Here is a 20,343-nt window from a genome sequence, read left to right on the forward strand (position 1 = left end):
CTGTCTGTCTGTGTCTGCATGCATCTGTCCGTGTCTGTCTGTCTGTCTGTGTCTGCATGCATCTGTCCGTGTCTGTCTGTCTGTCTGTGTCTGCATGCATCTGTCCGTGTCTGTCTGTCTGTCTGTGTCTGCATGCATCTGTCCGTGTCTGTCTGTCTGTCTGTGTCTGCATGCATCTGTCCGTGTCTGTCTGTCTGTCTGTGTCTGCATGCATCTGTCCGTGTCTGTCTGTCTGTCTGTGTCTGCATGCATCTGTCCGTGTCTGTCTGTCTGTCTGTGTCTGCATGCATCTGTCCGTGTCTGTCTGTCTGTCTGTGTCTGCATGCATCTGTCCGTGTCTGTCTGTCTGTCTGTGTCTGCATGCATCTGTCCGTGTCTGTCTGTCTGTCTGTGTCTGCATGCATCTGTCCGTGTCTGTCTGTCTGTCTGTGTCTGCATGCATCTGTCCGTGTCTGTCTGTCTGTCTGTGTCTGCATGCATCTGTCCGTGTCTGTCTGTCTGTCTGTGTCTGCATGCATCTGTCCGTGTCTGTCTGTCTGTCTGTGTCTGCATGCATCTGTCCGTGTCTGTCTGTCTGTCTGTGTCTGCATGCATCTGTCCGTGTCTGTCTGTCTGTCTGTGTCTGCATGCATCTGTCCGTGTCTGTCTGTCTGTCTGTGTCTGCATGCATCTGTCCGTGTCTGTCTGTCTGTCTGTGTCTGCATGCATCTGTCCGTGTCTGTCTGTCTGTCTGTGTCTGCATGCATCTGTCCGTGTCTGTCTGTCTGTCTGTGTCTGCATGCATCTGTCCGTGTCTGTCTGTCTGTCTGTGTCTGCATGCATCTGTCCATGTCTGTCTGTCTGTGTCTGCATGCATCTGTCCATGTCTGTCTGTCTGTCTGTGTCTGCATGCATCTGTCCATGTCTGTCTGTCTGTCTGTGTCTGCATGCATCTGTCCATGTCTGTCTGTCTGTCTGTGTCTGCATGCATCTGTCCATGTCTGTCTGTCTGTCTGTGTCTGCATGCATCTGTCCATGTCTGTCTGTCTGTCTGTGTCTGCATGCATCTGTCCATGTCTGTCTGTCTGTCTGTGTCTGCATGCATCTGTCCATGTCTGTCTGTCTGTCTGTGTCTGCATGCATCTGTCCATGTCTGTCTGTCTGTGTCTGCATGCATCTGTCCATGTCTGTCTGTCTGTGTCTGCATGCATCTGTCCATGTCTGTCTGTCTGTCTGTGTCTGCATGCATCTGTCCATGTCTGTCTGTCTGTGTCTGCATGCATCTGTCCATGTCTGTCTGTCTGTGTCTCCATGCATCTGTCCATGTCTGTCTGTCTGTCTGCATGCATCTGTCCATGTCTGTCTGTCCATGTCTGTCTGCATGCATCTGTCCATGTCTGTCTGTCTGCATGCATCTGTCCATGTCTGTCTGTCTGCATGCATCTGTCCATGTCTGTCTGTCTGTCTGCATGCATCTGTCCATGTCTGTCTGTCTGTCTGCATGCATCTGTCCATGTCTGTCTGCATGCATCTGTCCATGTCTGTCTGTCTGCATGCATCTGTCCATGTCTGTCTGTCTGCATGCATCTGTCCATGTCTGTCTGTCTGTCTGCATGCATCTGTCCATGTCTGTCTGTCTGTCTGCATGCATCTGTCCATGTCTGTCTGCATGCATCTGTCCATGTCTGTCTGTCTGCATGCATCTGTCCATGTCTGTCTGTCTGCATGCATCTGTCCATGTCTGTCTGTCTGCATGCATCTGTCCATGTCTGTCTGTCTGTCTGCATGCATCTGTCCATGTCTGTCTGTCTGTCTGCATGCATCTGTCCATGTCTGTCTGTCTGTCTGCATGCATCTGTCCATGTCTGTCTGTCTGTGTCTGCATGCATCTGTCCATGTCTGTCTGTCTGTGTCTGCATGCATCTGTCCATGTCTGTCTGTCTGTGTCTGCATGCATCTGTCCATGTCTGTCTGTCTGTCTGCATGCATCTGTCCATGTCTGTCTGTCCATGTCTGTCTGCATGCATCTGTCCATGTCTGTCTGTCCATGTCTGTCTGCATGCATCTGTCCATGTCTGTCTGTCTGCATGCATGCATCTGTCCATGTCTGTCTGTCTGCATGCATCTGTCCATGTCTGTCTGTCTGCATGCATCTGTCCATGTCTGTCTGTCTGCATGCATCTGTCCATGTCTGTCTGTCTGTCTGCATGCATCTGTCCATGTCTGTCTGTCTGCATCTGTCCATGCCTGTCTGTCTGCATGCATCTGTCCATGTATGTCTGTCTGTGTCTGCATGCATCTGTCCATGTCTGTCTGTCTGTGTCTGCATGCATCTGTCCATGTCTGTCTGTCTGTGTCTGCATGCATCTGTCCATGTCTGTCTGTCTGTCTGTGTCTGCATGCATCTGTCCATGTCTGTCTGTCTGTCTGTGTCTGCATGCATCTGTCCATGTCTGTCTGTCTGTCTGTGTCTGCATGCATCTGTCCATGTCTGTCTGTCTGTGTCTGCATGCATCTGTCCATGTCTGTCTGTCTGTGTCTGCATGCATCTGTCCATGTCTGTCTGTCTGTGTCTGCATGCATCTGTCCATGTCTGTCTGTCTGTGTGCATGCATCTGTCCATGTCTGTCTGTCTGTCTGCATGCATCTGTCCATGTCTGTCTGTCTGCATGCATCTGTCCATGTCTGTCTGTCTGTGTCTGCATGCATCTGTCCATGTCTGTCTGTCTGTCTGCATGCATCTGTCCATGTCTGTCTGCATGCATCTGTCCATGTCTGTCTGTCCATGTCTGTCTGCATGCATCTGTCCATGTCTGTCTGTCTGTCTGCATGCATCTGTCCATGTCTGTCTGTCTGCATCTGTCCATGCATCTGTCCATGTCTGTCTGTCTGCATCTGTCCATGCCTGTCTGTCTGTCTGCATGCATCTGTCCATGTCTGTCTGCATCTGTCCATGTCTGTCTGCATGCATCTGTCCATGTCTGTCTGTCCATGTCTGTCTGCCTGCATCTGTCCATGTCTGTCTGCCTGCATCTGTCCATGTCTGTCTGTCTGCCTGCATCTGTCCATGTCTGTCTGTCTGCCTGCATCTGTCCATGTCTGTCTGTCTGCCTGCATCTGTCCATGTCTGTCTGTCTGCCTGCATCTGTCCATGTCTGTCTGTCTGCCTGCATCTGTCCATGTCTGTCTGTCTGCCTGCATCTGTCCATGTCTGTCTGTCTGCCTGCATCTGTCCATGTCTGTCTGTCTGCCTGCATCTGTCCATGTCTGTCTGTCTGCCTGCATCTGTCCATGTCTGTCTGTCTGCCTGCATCTGTCCATGTCTGTCTGTCTGCCTGCATCTGTCCATGTCTGTCTGTCTGCCTGCATCTGTCCATGTCTGTCTGTCTGCCTGCATCTGTCCATGTCTGTCTGTCTGCCTGCATCTGTCCATGTCTGTCTGTCTGCCTGCATCTGTCCATGTCTGTCTGTCTGCCTGCATCTGTCCATGTCTGTCTGTCTGCCTGCATCTGTCCATGTCTGTCTGTCTGCCTGCATCTGTCCATGTCTGTCTGTCTGCCTGCATCTGTCCATGTCTGTCTGTCTGCCTGCATCTGTCCATGTCTGTCTGTCTGCCTGCATCTGTCCATGTCTGTCTGTCTGCCTGCATCTGTCCATGTCTCTCTGTCTGCCTGCATCTGTCCATGTCTGTCTGTCTGCCTGCATCTGTCCATGTCTGTCTGTCTGCCTGCATCTGTCCATGTCTGTCTGTCTGCCTGCATCTGTCCATGTCTGTCTGTCTGCCTGCATCTGTCCATGTCTCTCTGTCTGCATGCATCTGTCCATGTCTCTCTGTCTGCATGCATCTGTCCATGTCTGTCTGTCTGCATCTGTCCATGTCTGTCTGCATGCATCTGTCCATGTCTGTCTGTCTGTCTGCATGCATCTGTCCATGTCTGTCTGTCTGCATCTCTCCATGTCTGTCTGTCTGCATCTGTCCATGTCTGTCTGTCTGCATCTGTCCATGTCTGTCTGTATGCATGCATCTGTCCATCTGCATCTGTCCATGTCTGTCTGTCTGCATGCATCTGTCCATGTCTGTCTGTCTGCATCTGTCCATGTCTGTCTGCATGCATCTGTCCATGTCTGTCTGTCTGTCTGCATGCATCTGTCCATGTCTGTCTGTCTGCATCTCTCCATGTCTGTCTGTCTGCATCTGTCCATGTCTGTCTGTCTGCATCTGTCCATGTCTGTCTGTCTGCATCTGTCCATGTCTGTCTGTATGCATGCATCTGTCCATCTGCATCTGTCCATGTCAATCTGTCTCCAATAAATCACATGGGTGTGGAATGTCGAAGCTGAAGGTACGTACCACATTCTGATTGATGAGGTGAGCCACAAACTTAGAGGCTGTGAGACATTGTTGCTGTGGGAAGAAAAAGAAAAAATATATATGGCTTTATATATTGTTTTTTTGTTTTGTATAATAAAACACTTTCTCTTAGACGCTGAAACTTAATTCACAGCTGGTGCATGGATTCTCAAAAAAAACATACTATATGTGGACCATATACTGGACTATAATGATACTGTTGTGGTTACATGGGGTTTTCGTCAAGATCAAGGTCACTAAAAGCTTCGAAGAGACACTTCAAATTCTGCAGCGAAGTACAGTCTATCAGTACAGGACAAGTGTTCAGGTCGTGTTAACCGTGTGGGAGAAGAAAAAAAAAAACACAAAACACAAGCTACGTGTGCATCATGATGAGAGACGTTTACTTTGTCGTTTCGTCTGTAGCCTTTGCGGAAGTTGAGGATGAGCCTCTTGAGGATGAGCTCTCCGATCTGTGGGAATTTGGAGTTGATGATGGCCACCACAGCGGCGTAGACGTGGGTAAAGATAGGAGAGGCTCCCTGAGCCTGAAGCACGGACCTCGCCAGCAGACCTCTGAAAAACACAAAAACACACGTGTTTTTTTCTGGCACTAAAAGTTGTTGTTCTAAAAATGGTTTAAAAAAATAAATAAAAATTTTGTATAGCAAAAAAAAAAAACCCAAAAGCAACCTGTATGAGAAATCAGATACAAGTTTATGAAAGTTGCATTAAAAGAAGAAAAATAAGAATAAAAGCCACTAGCATAAAAACTACAGAGCACAGATTATAAACATTTTTAGCTTAAAGTCTACACGCGTACACCTTTGAGCCTATTTACAATACAAGCAAACTGTATTAGTTAAATAATAAATAAATAGTCATTATTTTCCTAGTTGTAGCGAGAACTAGTGCTAGTCCAGCCATAAAACGGGGGGGGGGTGTTTATCAGATAACAGTAAAAAAATCTACTGTAAAATTGTTACGTATTTTAACAATAAAGAAATGCAGACCTCTGTATACAAGTCAATAAAGTACCCCAAATGTAGTAAAATCAGACATGTTTGGTGTCTGAAGTTTGTTTTTCTTTTGCACTGGAGCTGAGAGATTAACACCTTGAATTAGATTTAATTTCTTTAATACGGACTTACCCTGATACATTATGAAACTGTTGACGAAACGCTCAGCTAACGCCTCTAACTTGTGAGCGAGATCAGAACTTCAGCAAGCCAGTAGAGTTTGGCGTGGTTTGGTTACCTGCCGCGGACGATGTTCTCCTGCAGCAGCTCCTGGATGATGTTGCCGATGTTGGACACGTTTACTTTGTTGATGAGACCGTTGATGGACTTCTTCAGCGCTTCCCAGCTCATCCTCTGGTACGCCAGACTGGGGGGAGGGACACAAACCAATCACAATGTGGGATAGCAAGCTCAAATTTCATTGGACAACGTGGAGCTGAGTGGTAATTTCCCCCGGTCCGGTTACTATAGTAACTACACTTCAAATCCGGTGGAACATTTTAGTTTGGTCGGCTTACGCGAACATTTACACACAAACTTGATGTCTCCGAGTGTCTGAAATTGATAACCGAGGCCCACTGCTCACGTTAATACTGACAACTCCAAAAAAAAACTGTTTTTCCCAATAAATACTGTAAAACCTTGTGTCACGTGACAGGAAGTCAATTTCCCGAACCTCAAACTGTCAGACATGCACTACAGTGAGAAATGAGGCACTAGCACCTTCTATGTTGATATTGTCCTTCACTCCAGGTGGGATTAAAACCATCTGTATCGAACCGTCTCAACAAGAACCTCAGGCTAGAACACAAAGACTCCGCTGCAGCTATAAAAACCCACCCAGTCCCCGGGAGAACCTCCTCGTGCCCCAATTCCAATCTACCCCTTTAATGAACTCCTAATAACACCTTCGCTGCAGACATCACATTTCATTTCCACAGCCTTCAAAACGCCTCTGGATAGTCCTGTGTAAATGTCGTCGTCCCCCCCGCCCCCCCCACACACACACACTTTTTACCACGTTGATTAAATGATTTACGCAAGGACAGACTCGACTATCGCTTCTAATTTTAATACATGTTCTTGCCCTGGAGGAAACAAAACGAGTGAGATGAAAGTTTGAAGCTATGTGTCGGAAAATTCGAGATGGAAATGTATTAGCCAAAAACAATTTAGCCGTAGGGCGACAAAATCATTTTAGTCTTCAAGACACATTACACTTAGGCCCATGTCAACTGGGCTGGACAAAATAAATAAATATATTCTAAAAAAATCAGTTAGGTGACCAATAACTCATCAACAACTCCCCTTAAATGTGTCTGATTCAGATTTACCCTCAAAACTGTCTAATTCCTGACCTGCTCTTGTCGGTGATTTGGGCCTGCATCATGCGCAGCTTGGCCGGGGGAATGTACGCTCCTCCGGTGCGGGTGAGGATGGGGTCCAGCTCCTCCTTCCTCTTCTTAACTGGAGGCTCATCAGCAGGGGGTTTCTCTCTCTGTGATGGAGACGCAGATCTTTCCCTTCTGGACCTGAACCTCTCTCGAGCTCCATCTCGGTCACGGCTGGAGCGCCGATCAGAACGCCGGTCTCCATCGCGATCTCGAGACCTGATGAGAACGAGTGGGAAGAGGGGTCATTAATTTTGTATCTGGTTTAAAACGTTTTCTGTATAAACAGTTAGTGTGTCAGGAAGTCTCTCTCTAACTTCCCACCTCTGTCCACCTGGACACACCCCATTTCCCCCCACCCCCACCAAAACACGTCCTCAATCAGACACACCCCATTCCCCCCCACACCCAAAAAAACATGGCCTCATCCAGACACACCCCATTGCCCACCCCCCCAAAACATGGCCTCATCCAGACACACCCCATTGCCCACCCACCCAAAACATGGCCTCATCCAGACACACCCCATTGCCCACCCACCCAAAACATGGCCTCATCCAGACACACCCCATTGCCCACCCACCCAAAACATGGCCTCATCTAGACACCCCCCCAACACATGGCCTCATCTAGACACACCCCATTCCCTAGCTCCCAAATCATGGCCTCATCCAGACACACCCCATTCCCCCCAATCCTGGTCTCATCCAGACACCCTGTCTGCAAATACAGGCATGCCCTCACCCACATATCCCATTCCCCAAAATACCCATACAAGTGAACAGGAACTAGAGCAGAACAGAGAACGGAGCTGTGCATCAAACTCCTCATTCGCCCTCACCTGCGGGCTCGGTCTGTGCGTCTCTGTGGAGACGGAGATCTGGAGCAAGAGCGGGAATACGACCTTCCACTGCCTTTCCTGAGAAAGCAGTAAGGACAGAATAACTTTTGTGCAAATCAATAATGTTTGTGTGTTCACACTTGCTCCATGTCTACCTGTCCGCAGAGGAACTCCTGCGTCTGGGTCTGCTGCTCTCGTCCTGAGCATCACGCTGCAACAGGAAGAACACACATCAGAGAGGACCGCGAGACACAGTGGAACAGCAAGAGGTGTGCAGCGTGTATGTAAAAGCCATGGACACTAAAAATCTGCGCTGACCCTGATGTGTGCCACGCTGCTCTTCAGTTTGTGCATCACACCATCGTCACTGTCCTCCTCACTGCTGCTGCTACCGTCTGAGCCGCTGGACCTGGACGACCGTCTCGGTGATGCGTCTTGATCCGCTTGTTCATCTGCGTCGTCTCTTCTTCTCTCTGGAGAAGGACTACGCCGTTCACCGTCTACAAAACAAAAACAGTCCGAGTGAGACACTACCTTACAGGGGTAGATCTTCAAAATGTCTAGTGATTAAAGAACACTTACCATTCCTAACTAATATCAGGTAACTAACTTGCTTAGCATGCAATCTAGATAACAACATTATTATTATTATTATTATTATTATTACTATTATTATTATTATAATTATCAGTGACTCAAATGAAATAAAGATTGGTGTAACTGGCGATAAGGAAAGGGTTTGTCTTGGCTTAACCCGGAGTTTTCACACTTGGTACGAATACTTGAGTTTGCCCTCAACCGTTTCTGGGCTCGTTCTGGGGGGCGGACCTTATAATCGCAGGTTTGCTTCCACATAGAAGAAATATCTCTGCTAACTTCAATGTTAATCCAATCTCGTATAAGATTATACGATTAGACTTTAATATACCTATTAAAGTCTGGCTTTATCCACTATAAAGCCAAATGTTTGCGGACACCTGACCATTACAAACATAGAAGGGTCTTGCCACAAAGTTGGAAGCACACAATTTCCCTTCATGGGAATCGATGGGTCTGAACCTGTTCCAGCATGACGACACCCCTGTGCACAAATCGAGCTCCTTGAAGACATGGTTTGAGAAGGTTGGAGTGGAAGATCTCAAGTGTCCTGCACCGAGCCCTGTCCTCTACCCCACTGAACACCAACTGCACCCCAGATCTCCTCACAAAACATCAGTTTCTGACCTCACGAACGCTCTTGTAGATCAATGAACACAAATCCCCACAGCCACGCTCCAAAATCTACTGTAAAGCCTTCCCAGATGAGTGGAAGTTATGTTAAGGATGTTCAACAAGTACATACGGAAGTGCTGATCAGGTGTCCAGAAACTTTTGGCCTGGTTCTCGGAAAACTCGGGATGTTTATCGAGGAACGCAAACGGCTTTGTAAAATACCGCCCACCTTCCTTAAGTGTGTGTGTGTTGAATTTAAAGATGCGCACTGCAGAGGAAGCGAGAACGCTCCACAGGAAGCTGGTTAAGACGGTCTAGAAACGGAAACAGCCAGAAGGTCGCTGGAGGAGCAGCGAAAGGTCAGTTACTCGGAGCCGAGGAGCACAGAGAGCCGCATGAAATAATGATAAAGAGCAAAATGTTTCTGCTGGGAAGAAATACCCAACACACACACACACACACACACACACACACACACACACACACACACACTGCACAAACCCAAGGCACTTAGTTTGCTTTAGAACTTATTTAAACCTTTATTTATAGGCTTCCTTGCCCTTTTGGGACAGACTCGCTGTAAATCAAGTGTGTGAGACAGAAAGCGAGAGAGAGAGAATAATGAGCAATGAAACGGAGGTTTAATAGATGACAGACCTAATGTCACCCAAAACAGCCGATATTTAAAGAGCTATATTGTAAAATCACGAGGTTTAGAGTAGGCCTACGGTAAAACTACTAATGACATTCTGATTTTTATTACCTTGCCTGAGCGAACCGTTCCAGAGGATTATCAGGGTCGGTGGAAACGAGGGGACGGGAGACGCCACCACAGGGTGGGCCATATGAGGCAAATATATCGTGTCACGATTCTCAAAGGCGTTTCTATGACGCACGACCCGGAGGAGCTTCCCAACGAAATTTCCTGCTGGTGTGGCATTTCAATTTTTGAAAACTTGTTTGATGATACGTTTACTACGTTATATAACGCCTGGCTGAATAAATAAAACCTTAAAAGGCATTTTAAAGTTTAAGACCAACAAAACAACACAAAATATTAAATAAAAAGAGATCACGATATCTCAGACAAGCATTTTGTGATGTCATGTACCATGATATCGATATTATAATCATCACGTCACTCAGCCCCAGACACCACCGAGTTTCTTTTCCATCCAGTACCAAGACTTATCCCAGTGCCGATAATAACCATAATGAACTTTCCTTTACTTTCACACTATCCGTCGTGACCCAGATGAGGACGGGTTCCCTTCCGAGTCTGGTTCCTCTCAAGGTTTCTCCATCATATCATCTTAGGGAGTTTTTCCGCACCACCGGCTCACTCAATAGGGATAAATTCACACATTTAAAATCTGTATCCTGTGTTTATATGTTTCTGTAAAGCTGCTTTGAGACAACGTCCATTGTAAAAAGTGCTGTACAAATAAAATTGAATAGAGTTGAATTGAATACCAATACGAATGTTTTTTTATTATGGTGAGGATTTGTAAATCTGGATAGAGCGGGAGTCCAAAGCACAACTCTAAAATATCCAAGAAGTACAATATTAAAAAGCAAAATATTAGTAAGACATTTTGTATTTTAAATCAGGACGTCAACAACAAACCGAACAGGAAAAAACAAACAAACATAAAATCAGATCGAGAATGAAAAATACCTTGCAATGAATTCCGTTACAGATCAGTCGTATGGTGCTGTAAAGCATACTACGTCACTTCACGTCGGATAAAAACGCTGGTTTCATGCAGCAAAGTATGTTAAAACAGAATACCTCACGTGTAGGAACACTTTACACTACCCAGCTGGCCTCGTAACGTTTTCACGCGAGTAATATCTCACTTTGTCAGTTTTCCCAGGATTTTGCAATTCAGAGGAATATTTGGAGGAACTTGCGATTTTTAAAATATTACAGAAGATCTGGGCCAAGATGAGTCACATGACGTCACGACGTGCGTTCGGCTGAAGCCCTCTGATTCACGTTCGTCGAACATGAGTACAGATGAAAAGGTCTCATTTACCAACAAACATTGCTGTGAAATTTTGCAGATTCAAGCAGTTTTCCACAAAAATCTCCGTAAATTACGTCGTAGATTTTGAGAAAACCCGCAGCGAAAGCAAGCGTTTTTGGCCGGAACGATCACGTAAACCCTGGCGAAATCCTGTACGTACTGATTTGTAATTGTTTGTTGGAACATGAGAAACTGTGAAAGCGAAACCCGAACCACGGTTATTAATCGAGTCGGCCTAGCTTATCTAGTTTCCTAGCTGTATCACACATCTACGGTCGTATTTAACGATCCTTCCCGTGCCGTTCTCAGACCGATTAAGCTACAATGAGATTCGTTGGGAGTCGCGCTGAAACCGATTCGCCTTAAATTCATTTCGCATCTGAGAGCTTCACTTAGTGACAGAAGCAAAATAAATATCCACTCACCCAAGCTATTCTGAACTTGTCCAGTTGAAACTGAATAAAAATCGAGTGCAGAAAAGACACAGCGTTGTAAGAAAACGTGTGCTGAATCATTTGGTGTCTCATTTGACTGTCCCGAATCACCGGACAATATGATCCTGCTGTGACAGATTATCTGATCAATGTCAGCAAGTGTGCCAGCTTTCACATTAATACGAACAGTAAGTAATTCAGAGGAGTTTAAATGTGAATGCGGGACAGAGCAGAAATCTCAGGAGGACCGAATTAAGACCTAGTAAAATTTCCTGGGAAGGAATCACGTGTGTGAGAAACTTCAAATACCAAAGATGCGTGTAGAAATAAGAGCGACTAAGAAACATTCGTCTCTGACGGATAACACTGCAGTGACGCGCTTTTTCAATTCCTACGTATGTTTCAGGGTTTTGTTCAGATTATGAGTTGCAGTGGTCATCTTACCCCTCCTTCTCATGTGCTCGTCTCCATCGCTGTCGCTGTCATCTGAAGAACTGGAGCTCCTCGTCGTCTTCTCAGGATCACGCGCTCCTCCTGGACTGGAACGCTGGAGTAAGAGAGAGCATGAAAATGACGGACAGCAACAGAATGAAAAGCATGAAAGGTATAAAGAAACAAGGTACGGTCAGTTCTGCGACAGTATTTTTGACGTGCTCGGTTCAGTCTGCTGAAAGAGTTTGCCGGGTCAGGACCGCAGTATACCAGGACCCAGCGTAAGATCACTGTGACCAGTGCTGACAACTTACAGACTCTGTCGCTAGATTTGGTAACTTTTTAGACCGCTTTAGCAAGTTTTTGAATAGATGTTAGAGACGCAATAAGGCTCTCCAGAGGACATCACAGCTGTGATAGGCGAGTACAGAGAGCAGGTTCACTCGAGTCAATCCAAATCACTCACCATTACTCCCAATCACCATTACTCCCAAACACCCAGCACCATTATGCCCCATTACTCCCAATCCGCTCGTCACCATTACTCCCAATCCGCTCGTCACCATTACTCCCAATCCGCTCGTCACCATTACTCCCAATCCGCTCGTCACCATTACTCCCAATCCGCTCGTCACCATTACTCCCAATCACCATTTATAACCATAACTCCCAATCACCATTTATAACCATTACTCCCAACCCGCTCGTCACTATTACTCCCAATCACCATTTATAACCATTACTCCCAACCCGCTCGTCACCATTACTCCCAACGACCAGTCACAGATCACCAGTGTGTGTCCCACCGTTGCACATCTTCATTCTTTAAACTCTCCTTTTGGAGATATTTACAAAAAATAAAAGTTGTAGGGAGAAAGTTTATTATTTTGTGAAAGTGTAAAATTTTAAATCGTGGTGCCGTGACCAAAGAAGACTTCTTTCTTTAAGAAATAAAGATTTAAACTATTACTTTCTACTCAGATAAAACTTCATTCTATTCTGTTCCAGGTGAAAACCTGTACCCTAATCTGTAATTTGACCATCCCAATGATCACAAGGACTAAATTAATATGCAAAAGTATCCTATGACGTCGACTAGTGACTTTTTTTTATGGCGCTTTTTTGTCAGACACTGCAGTCTGACAGAGACAGGGTTATTACTCACTGCGACACCTACTGGACAACAGAGCACTACATAGTATGCAGATTTCATACCCTGTGTAGGACACCTACTGTATCTAGGGAAACTTGTATATTATATTATATTCATTTATTCCTATATATAAGCACGTTAAGTCAGCACTGATCAACACCACATGAAAACGGTCTCAAACCCAGATTCAGATACAAAATAATCCCAAGGAAATCAATCAAAGCACTGGGACAGACTCAGATATCTATCAGGTTGTGTTTTTGAAACTCACTGCTAATTGCTAAGCGAATCATCGCACTCATAGACCTTTATAACATCAAGTCTCTATAACAAAAACCCTCAATGTACTAGATTTATCCTAAAACAAAAAAAAAGAGATCAATCTCAGCATTTCAAACTTTACATAACAACAAGTGATGATCTTTCTAGGGCGCCATTACCCAAAGCACCGCGCTCAATGTGCGTGCGTGTTAGCTCAATGCTAACTAGCCAAAGCCCATAACAACACTTTAACCAATCGGAATTTGAATCCAACACCACTACACGCTATTAAAACCTTATTTATACGACACAATCAAGACAATACCCGAGCTTCGTACCTCATCTTTTGAAGGCGAACTCAAATCCATAACCGCTTCGTGTTCCGCCGCCATGTTTTCCTATCTCTCTTCTCTACCGGAAGTGATGCTACGGGAGCCTGCGAGGTACCTTTAAAAAAAATACGAAACGCGTTTTCTTTCAAGGCTAGGAACCGTTTAGTCAGAAATACTAAAATGTACACAATACATAAAAACTTCATTACATTACATTTCCAAATGCAATGTCATATTAGAAATGTTTGGTCTGCAAGGATTTATTATTTTGTTAATTTTGTACTTTGTTACCAGTTTAGCATCACACCAGTTAAGATTAGCATGCTTAAATCAACACACCTTCATGTAAATGAAAGCCTCAGCAACACAATTCAGTAACACAAGCTGCAGTTTATTAAAACAAAAATAAATAAAAAAAATTTTTTAATTCTGATTTTTTTAAAAAGCAGAATTACTTTGAATGAAAAGACAAATTGCTTCAAACGGAATCATTTCTAATGTGCAATTCTGCTTTCAGTGTTTGGGCCACATCTCATAATGAAGGACAGCAAACTACATGCTAAGAAGGAAAATGATCACAGTTTTGAATTATTATGATTTATTTATTTATTTATTTATTTATTTAGCTTTGTTATGTTCTTTAGTGTAATTTTTGTGTGTGCCAGAATAAAACCGAAACCACATAAGAAAACTCTTGAGAAACTGAACTACTTATCGAGTGTGTGATGATAATCTGGAGCCTATAATGTTCTCCAACTCCTACATTAGCCTAACAAAATTAAAGAAGCAAACTTAAAATGCTATACATCTTGGCAGATTGACTTGAACTGAATTGAGGTTCAACTTTAAACTTAACATTAAAAAAAAAGAAAGAAAACTGAAGTCTTCCTTGTTGAAAACTAAACAATAGAAACCATCACATAAATTATAATGGTTTCCACTACAAATATAAGCCATCAGCTAACCATTAAAACTATTACTATTACCATTATTGGTCCTTAATGGTATCCACTAGACGTACAGTTGGGAAAATAAGTATTGAACACGTCAACACTTTTTCCAGTAAACATATTTCCAATGAGGTTATTTAGATGACATTTTCACCAGACATTGGTGTTAACTCAAGAAATCTGCACATATAAAGAAATCCAAACATTAAAGTCTATAAATGAAGATATGTGTAATAAAGTGGAATGACACAGGAAAAAAGTATTGAACACATGAACTGAAATTTATTTAATACTTAGTGGAGAAGCCTTTGTTTGTAATTACAGCTCCAAGACGCTTCCTGTATGAAGAAATTAACAGGCCGCAGTATTCAGGTGTGATTTTGGCCCATTCTTCTGAACATATTGTCTTTAAATCTTGTTGAATTGGATTCGAGTTAGGTGATCGGCTGGGCCGTTCTAGCACCTTGATTTTATTTTCTCTGAAACCATTTGAGAGTTTCCTTTGCTGTATGCATTGGATCGTTGTCCTGCTGGAAGTCCACCCACGTCTCATCTTCATCATTCTGGTGGATGGCAGCAGATTCTTCTCAAGAATCTTCCAGTAAAGGGCTCCATTCATCGTTCCTTCAATTATAAGAACTCTGCCAGTACCATGTGATGAAAAACAGCCCCACACCATGATGCTTCCACCTCCAAACTTCACTTTGGGTATAGTATTTTAAGGGTGATGTGCAGTGCCATTTCTTCTGCAATCATGGTGTGTAGTATGACAGCCAAAAAAGTTAAATTTTGCTCTCATCTGACAAGATTACACTCTCCCAGTATTTCATAGGCTTGTCTTGTCCTAATGAGTTGTAGCAAACTTTAAACGAGCTTCACGATGCCTTTTCTTTAGTAATGGAGTCTTGCGGGTGAGTGTGAGCAGTGGAGTGCATTGCCTATTGTTTTCTCTGTGACAACATCACCTGCTGCCTCCAAGTGTTTCTGGAGCTCGTTCTTATTCAGCCTTGGCTCTTAGGCTACTCTTCTGACTATTCTTCTGACTCCCTGATCAGAAATATTGTGAGGAGCTCCTGTGCGTGGCCGGTTGATGACAGAGTGATGTTGCTTCCACTTGCGGATAATGGCCCCGATGGTGCTTACTGGAGGATTCAGAAGTTTTGAAATACGTCTGTATCCGATCCCATCAATATGTTTTGCAACAATAAGGTTGTGAAGATTTTGGGACAGCTCTTTGCTTTTACCCATCATGAGATGTTTCATGTGTTACACCATTGTAACAAAAAGCCTTTTTTATATACCATCAATGTACTAACCCAGCTGATATTAATTTGCACAGATAGAGGGTATAATTGCTTATGGATTTCAGCTGGTTCATTGCCTTACCTTGCCTTGGAGAACTGCTTTTTTCTTAGCGTATTTAATACGTTTTTCCTGTGTCATTCCACTTTATTACACAGAACTTTATTTATGGACTTTAATGTTGTGAATTCTTTATATTTCCGGATTTCTTGAGTTAATACTGATGTTGGTGAAAATTTCATGTGCATAGCCTCATTGGAAATATATTTTCTGAAAAAAAATGTTGACATGTTCAATACTTATTTCCCCCACTGTATGTCTGTTTGTTTATTTTTTTTTGTCTATTTTCTTTGCACTTCCATGAACAGAAGGAGTTATTAAGAGCAAAAAAGCTTTTAGTGGGCAAAAATATTGGCCTTTACACTGTCATGTTCCTGAAATGTATCTTTATTTTCTCTTGCACTTTGCTGAAATTAAAAACAGAACTGAAGCGCATTTCTAAAAGCCAGTTGATTAACACAAACACATTGCCTCCACAATGAGTCATCAACAGCTTGGGCTCATTGAGAAGCAAACACACCACACACACCTACTTCTGATCTGGTTTCACACACACACACACACACACACACACACACACAGCCAGTGTGCAGATGATGCTTCAGTATGTGATGTGGAAGATCAGATGTTTACATGTCAGCTGCTGGAATAAAAAGCATGCCATCTTTTATAGACATGATTGTGTAGAGGGAATTGATTTGATTAAACAGTACACACAAAGCACAGCTGATAGATATGTTACAGAGCTAAACACAGGCAAATGTTAATTTACAGATAAAGATATAAGATTATATAGGACTTTAACTCTTATACTGTAAGATTTATAAGTTTTATTTGCCATGGCCTGTGTGTGAATGTTGATAGATAGCTAGCTGGCAAAAGAACTCATTTTTCATTTACAAATTATAACAACTAGATAGATACTTACAGTTAAAGAGAAAAGTTTGCATGGTTCTGTGATGTCATTCATCCATCCATCCATCTTCTACCGCCTACTCCTTTTTAGGGTCACGGGGAACCTGGAGTCTATCCCAAGGAACATCGGGCACAAGGCGGGGTACACCCTGGACAGGGTGCCAATCCATCGCAGGGCACAATCACATACACACTCACACACCCATTCATACACTACAGACACTTTAGATACGCCAATCAGCCTACCATGCAGGTCTTTGGACTGGGGGAGGAAACCAGAGTACCCGGAGGAAACCCCCGCAGCACAGGGAGAACATGCAAACTCCGCACACACAGGGCCACGGTGGGAATCGAACCCCCGACCCTGGAGGTGTGAGGAAAACGGGCTAACTGCTAAGCCACCGTGCGCCCGAGTTGTCATTCGAAAGACAAAGAAACAGGATTTTTACCAAGACATTATTGCATCAACTCCAATCAGATCTCATGAGAAATACATATCATTTCCAGCAAGCTAGCCTTGACCATTACTTGACCATAAGCTTAGCTTTTGGTATGAGTCATGCAAATTGTTACCATGCTGAACTGTTCAAATAGCATATGTTAAGATGTTCATTTCTGAAAACAAACACAATGATATCGATTCAAACCTATGCATCTCCCATTCATTCGTTTATTCATCTTCAGTAAGTGCTATCTCCTGGTTGAGATTGCTGTGAATCCGGATTCTGTCTTAGGAACACCGAGCGTGAGGTGGAATGATGTGGGAATGCACCCTGGATGGGACGTCAGTTCTTCAAAGGGCGCCATGCACACACACACATACATTTACACACATTCACACATCGGGGCAATTTTGGAAACCCATGTGGAAACTCCACTCAGTGAGTAACGTGTAATTCCTACTTTTGCCTTTATACCTCTAACCGCTTTCATATCCCCTGAACAGTTTTCAGATCCTCTCAGTTGTAATATTCATCTCACGCACAATTTCATTTTTCTTCACAGATGTTATAAATCTGCCAGATGTCATATTCAGTCTTTTTCAAACCAGGCCTAGAGTTCTAGAGTAGAGAGTCATGGCAAAGCCTTACCTTCGTTCTGTTGGTGATTTTGTGTGATATTTTAGATTTTCGTTATTATACCTTGGTGCAGGATACGCTCATATTTTATTTTTGACATCCATTTTTTTTTTCGGGGGTGCAGTGGGGGGGTGGGTATAGATGGAAATGTAGAATGGAGATACATCGTCATTTGAGATTTTATTGCGTATTACCATTAACCAGGGGAAGTGGTAGATCGGTGGTTAAGGTGTTGGATGTCTGATCAGAAGGTCATGATTTCAAATCCCAGCCCCATGATGCTGTCACAGTTTGGCCCTTGAGCAAGGCCCTTAACGCTCAGTTGTCTAAATGAGATAAGTGTAAGTCGCTCTAGATAAGGTGTCTGCCAAATGCCATAAATGTAATGTAACTGTTTTAGTAATAATAATTATTATGGGGCCAAGCACTATGTGCTTGGAACCCTATTGTTTTTGCTAGGATTTTTAGGGGTCCAATCACCATAGGTGCTGTAAACCTATTGTAATTGTTAGGGGGAAAATATGCATTAAAAAACACAAGCTCTTATAATGCAATCACCACCAGCCAAGGGTGAGAGGTAAAAGGTGAATAATTAATGCTGTTACTGTGTGTTATTTATAATCTCACATAACCTTGCACTTTAACGCAGTCAAGACATCATCATTGCATCACCCAGAATCTCTGAAGAAAGGAAGCAGCGGAAGGAAACAAATGATTATGACCCACTTTTGTAAGACAACACTGCCATCTACTGATTCATAGCAACATCCACAGTGTGTCGACTTTATCTTTATAACCCAAAATAGAAACATGGATGAGAAGTAAATTAAATTAAATTAAATTAATTTCAGCTCTTATACCAGCTCTATTTTGTCCACATCCACATGACATACCTTATTATTAATCATCTTGTTTTCAATCATATGTTTGTGTATTTACACAGTCATCTTATATTGTTTATATTTTTTTCTATACGTAGTGTCTGTTCACCATTCTCTAGCCTTCAGCCGGGTCAGTTTCCTGCCAAAACACGCTGATGGATGGAGATTTTTGGTTGCAAAGTATTCTTAGCCCAATAGTCACATTACGTTAGTACTGAGAATGATCTTCTGAATGATGTCTGCTCAGTGGTGGTCCTGTGACACTTCATTGTTCAGGAATTAGGCACAAATGAACTCCCAGGGATGAATGAACTACAGTCTGAAAGGTTCAGTTAAATCCCAAGACAACAACAGGTGAAGGAACAAGAACAGGTGAAGGAGTTAATGAGGAATAGAGTCACCACTAAGAGAGTCCTGCATCACCATGGCCTGAAAGGCTGTCTCACAAAGAAAAAGCCCCTATTCCAAGACCAGCTAAAAAAAAGAAAAAAAAGAATGAAGACTGAGGTTTACAGTTTGATCACCAGGATGAATACATAACCTTTTGGAGGACAGAAATCGAACAGTTTTGACCATAATGACCAACACTCTATATGGAGGAAAAAGAGTGAGGATTTCATTCAAAGTACACCATCATAAATGTGAAGCATGGGGGTGGCAGCATCATGTTGTGGGGGTATTTTGCTGTAAAAGGGACTGGTGCAGTTCAGAAAATAGATGACATTATGAGGAAGCAAGATTGTCTAAAAATACTAAAGAAATAGCTCAGCAAAATACCCCCACAACATGATGCTGCCACCCCCATGCTTCACATTTATGATGGTGTACCTTGAATTAAATCCTCTGGTTAATAAAGTTAACCATCCTCTAACCTTCAGCCAGTTTTGCTGATGGACAGACATTTCCATCCATCCATTTTCTATACCGCTTATCCTTTTCAGGGTCATGGGAGCCTATCCCAGGGAGCATGGGGTACAAGGTGGGGTACACCAGGGACGGGGTGCCAATCCATCACAGGGCACAATCACATACACACTCACACACCCATTCATACACTACGGACACTTTAGACACACCAATCAACCTACCATGCATGTCTTTGGACTGGAGTTCCCAGAGGGTACTCTCACAGCACGGGGAGAGCATGCAAACTCCACACACACAGGGCCACGGCAGGAATCGAACCCCCGACCCTGGAGGTGTGAGGTGAACGTACTAACCACTAAGCCACCATGCACCCTGGACAGACATTTTTTATTGCAAATTGTTTCGTGGCCCAACAGAGACATTATATCAGTACTCAGAATGATCCAACACCCAAATAATATCTGCTCAGTGGTGGGCCTGTGGTAGTCCTTTACAAATAATAGATAGGGTAGAGGTGAATATTACAACAGAAAGGGTCCAGAAGCTGAAAGAGGAGCATGTTAATCTTCATGAATTCCCCCTTCACATCATGTCTTTTCTTTTTTTTTTTAAACACATACTTTACAATTATGGTCTAGATGGTGTTTGAGAATCTTTATCTCACATTCAGGAAGGCTGATCCAACTGACATCATTTTCATGTGTTCCTTTTTTTAAACATTTAAAATATATATAAATAATTAATTAACATCTCTAAAAAAACACCACAGTAAATATTCTTTTGCTGTAAATTTTAATTAATTTATTCTGGGGTATCTTTTGCACACAATTGTTTACTTGATAAAGCAGAAACTT

General features: G+C 43.4%; 1 protein-coding gene across 1 annotated transcript in view; it reads right to left on the minus strand.

Moving 5' to 3' along the window:
* The window catches only part of cwc22 (CWC22 spliceosome associated protein homolog), a 42,674-nt gene extending 29,166 nt beyond the window's left edge, over positions 1–13,508 (minus strand). Inside the window, exons 1-9 of the mRNA XM_017469944.3 lie at positions 13,442–13,508; positions 11,702–11,804; positions 7,900–8,081; positions 7,737–7,792; positions 7,582–7,659; positions 6,708–6,959; positions 5,588–5,716; positions 4,738–4,906; positions 4,331–4,384 (exon numbers count right to left, since the gene is read on the minus strand). Coding sequence (XP_017325433.2) covers positions 4,331–4,384; positions 4,738–4,906; positions 5,588–5,716; positions 6,708–6,959; positions 7,582–7,659; positions 7,737–7,792; positions 7,900–8,081; positions 11,702–11,804; positions 13,442–13,495 — 1,077 coding nt within the window. The 5' untranslated portion in view covers positions 13,496–13,508. The remainder of the gene's footprint in view (positions 1–4,330; positions 4,385–4,737; positions 4,907–5,587; positions 5,717–6,707; positions 6,960–7,581; positions 7,660–7,736; positions 7,793–7,899; positions 8,082–11,701; positions 11,805–13,441) is intronic.
* Positions 13,509–20,343: the final 6,835 nt, after the last annotated feature.

Source organism: Ictalurus punctatus, chromosome 6 (genome assembly GCF_001660625.3).
Source record: "Ictalurus punctatus breed USDA103 chromosome 6, Coco_2.0, whole genome shotgun sequence".
Lineage (NCBI taxonomy): Eukaryota > Metazoa > Chordata > Actinopteri > Siluriformes > Ictaluridae > Ictalurus > Ictalurus punctatus.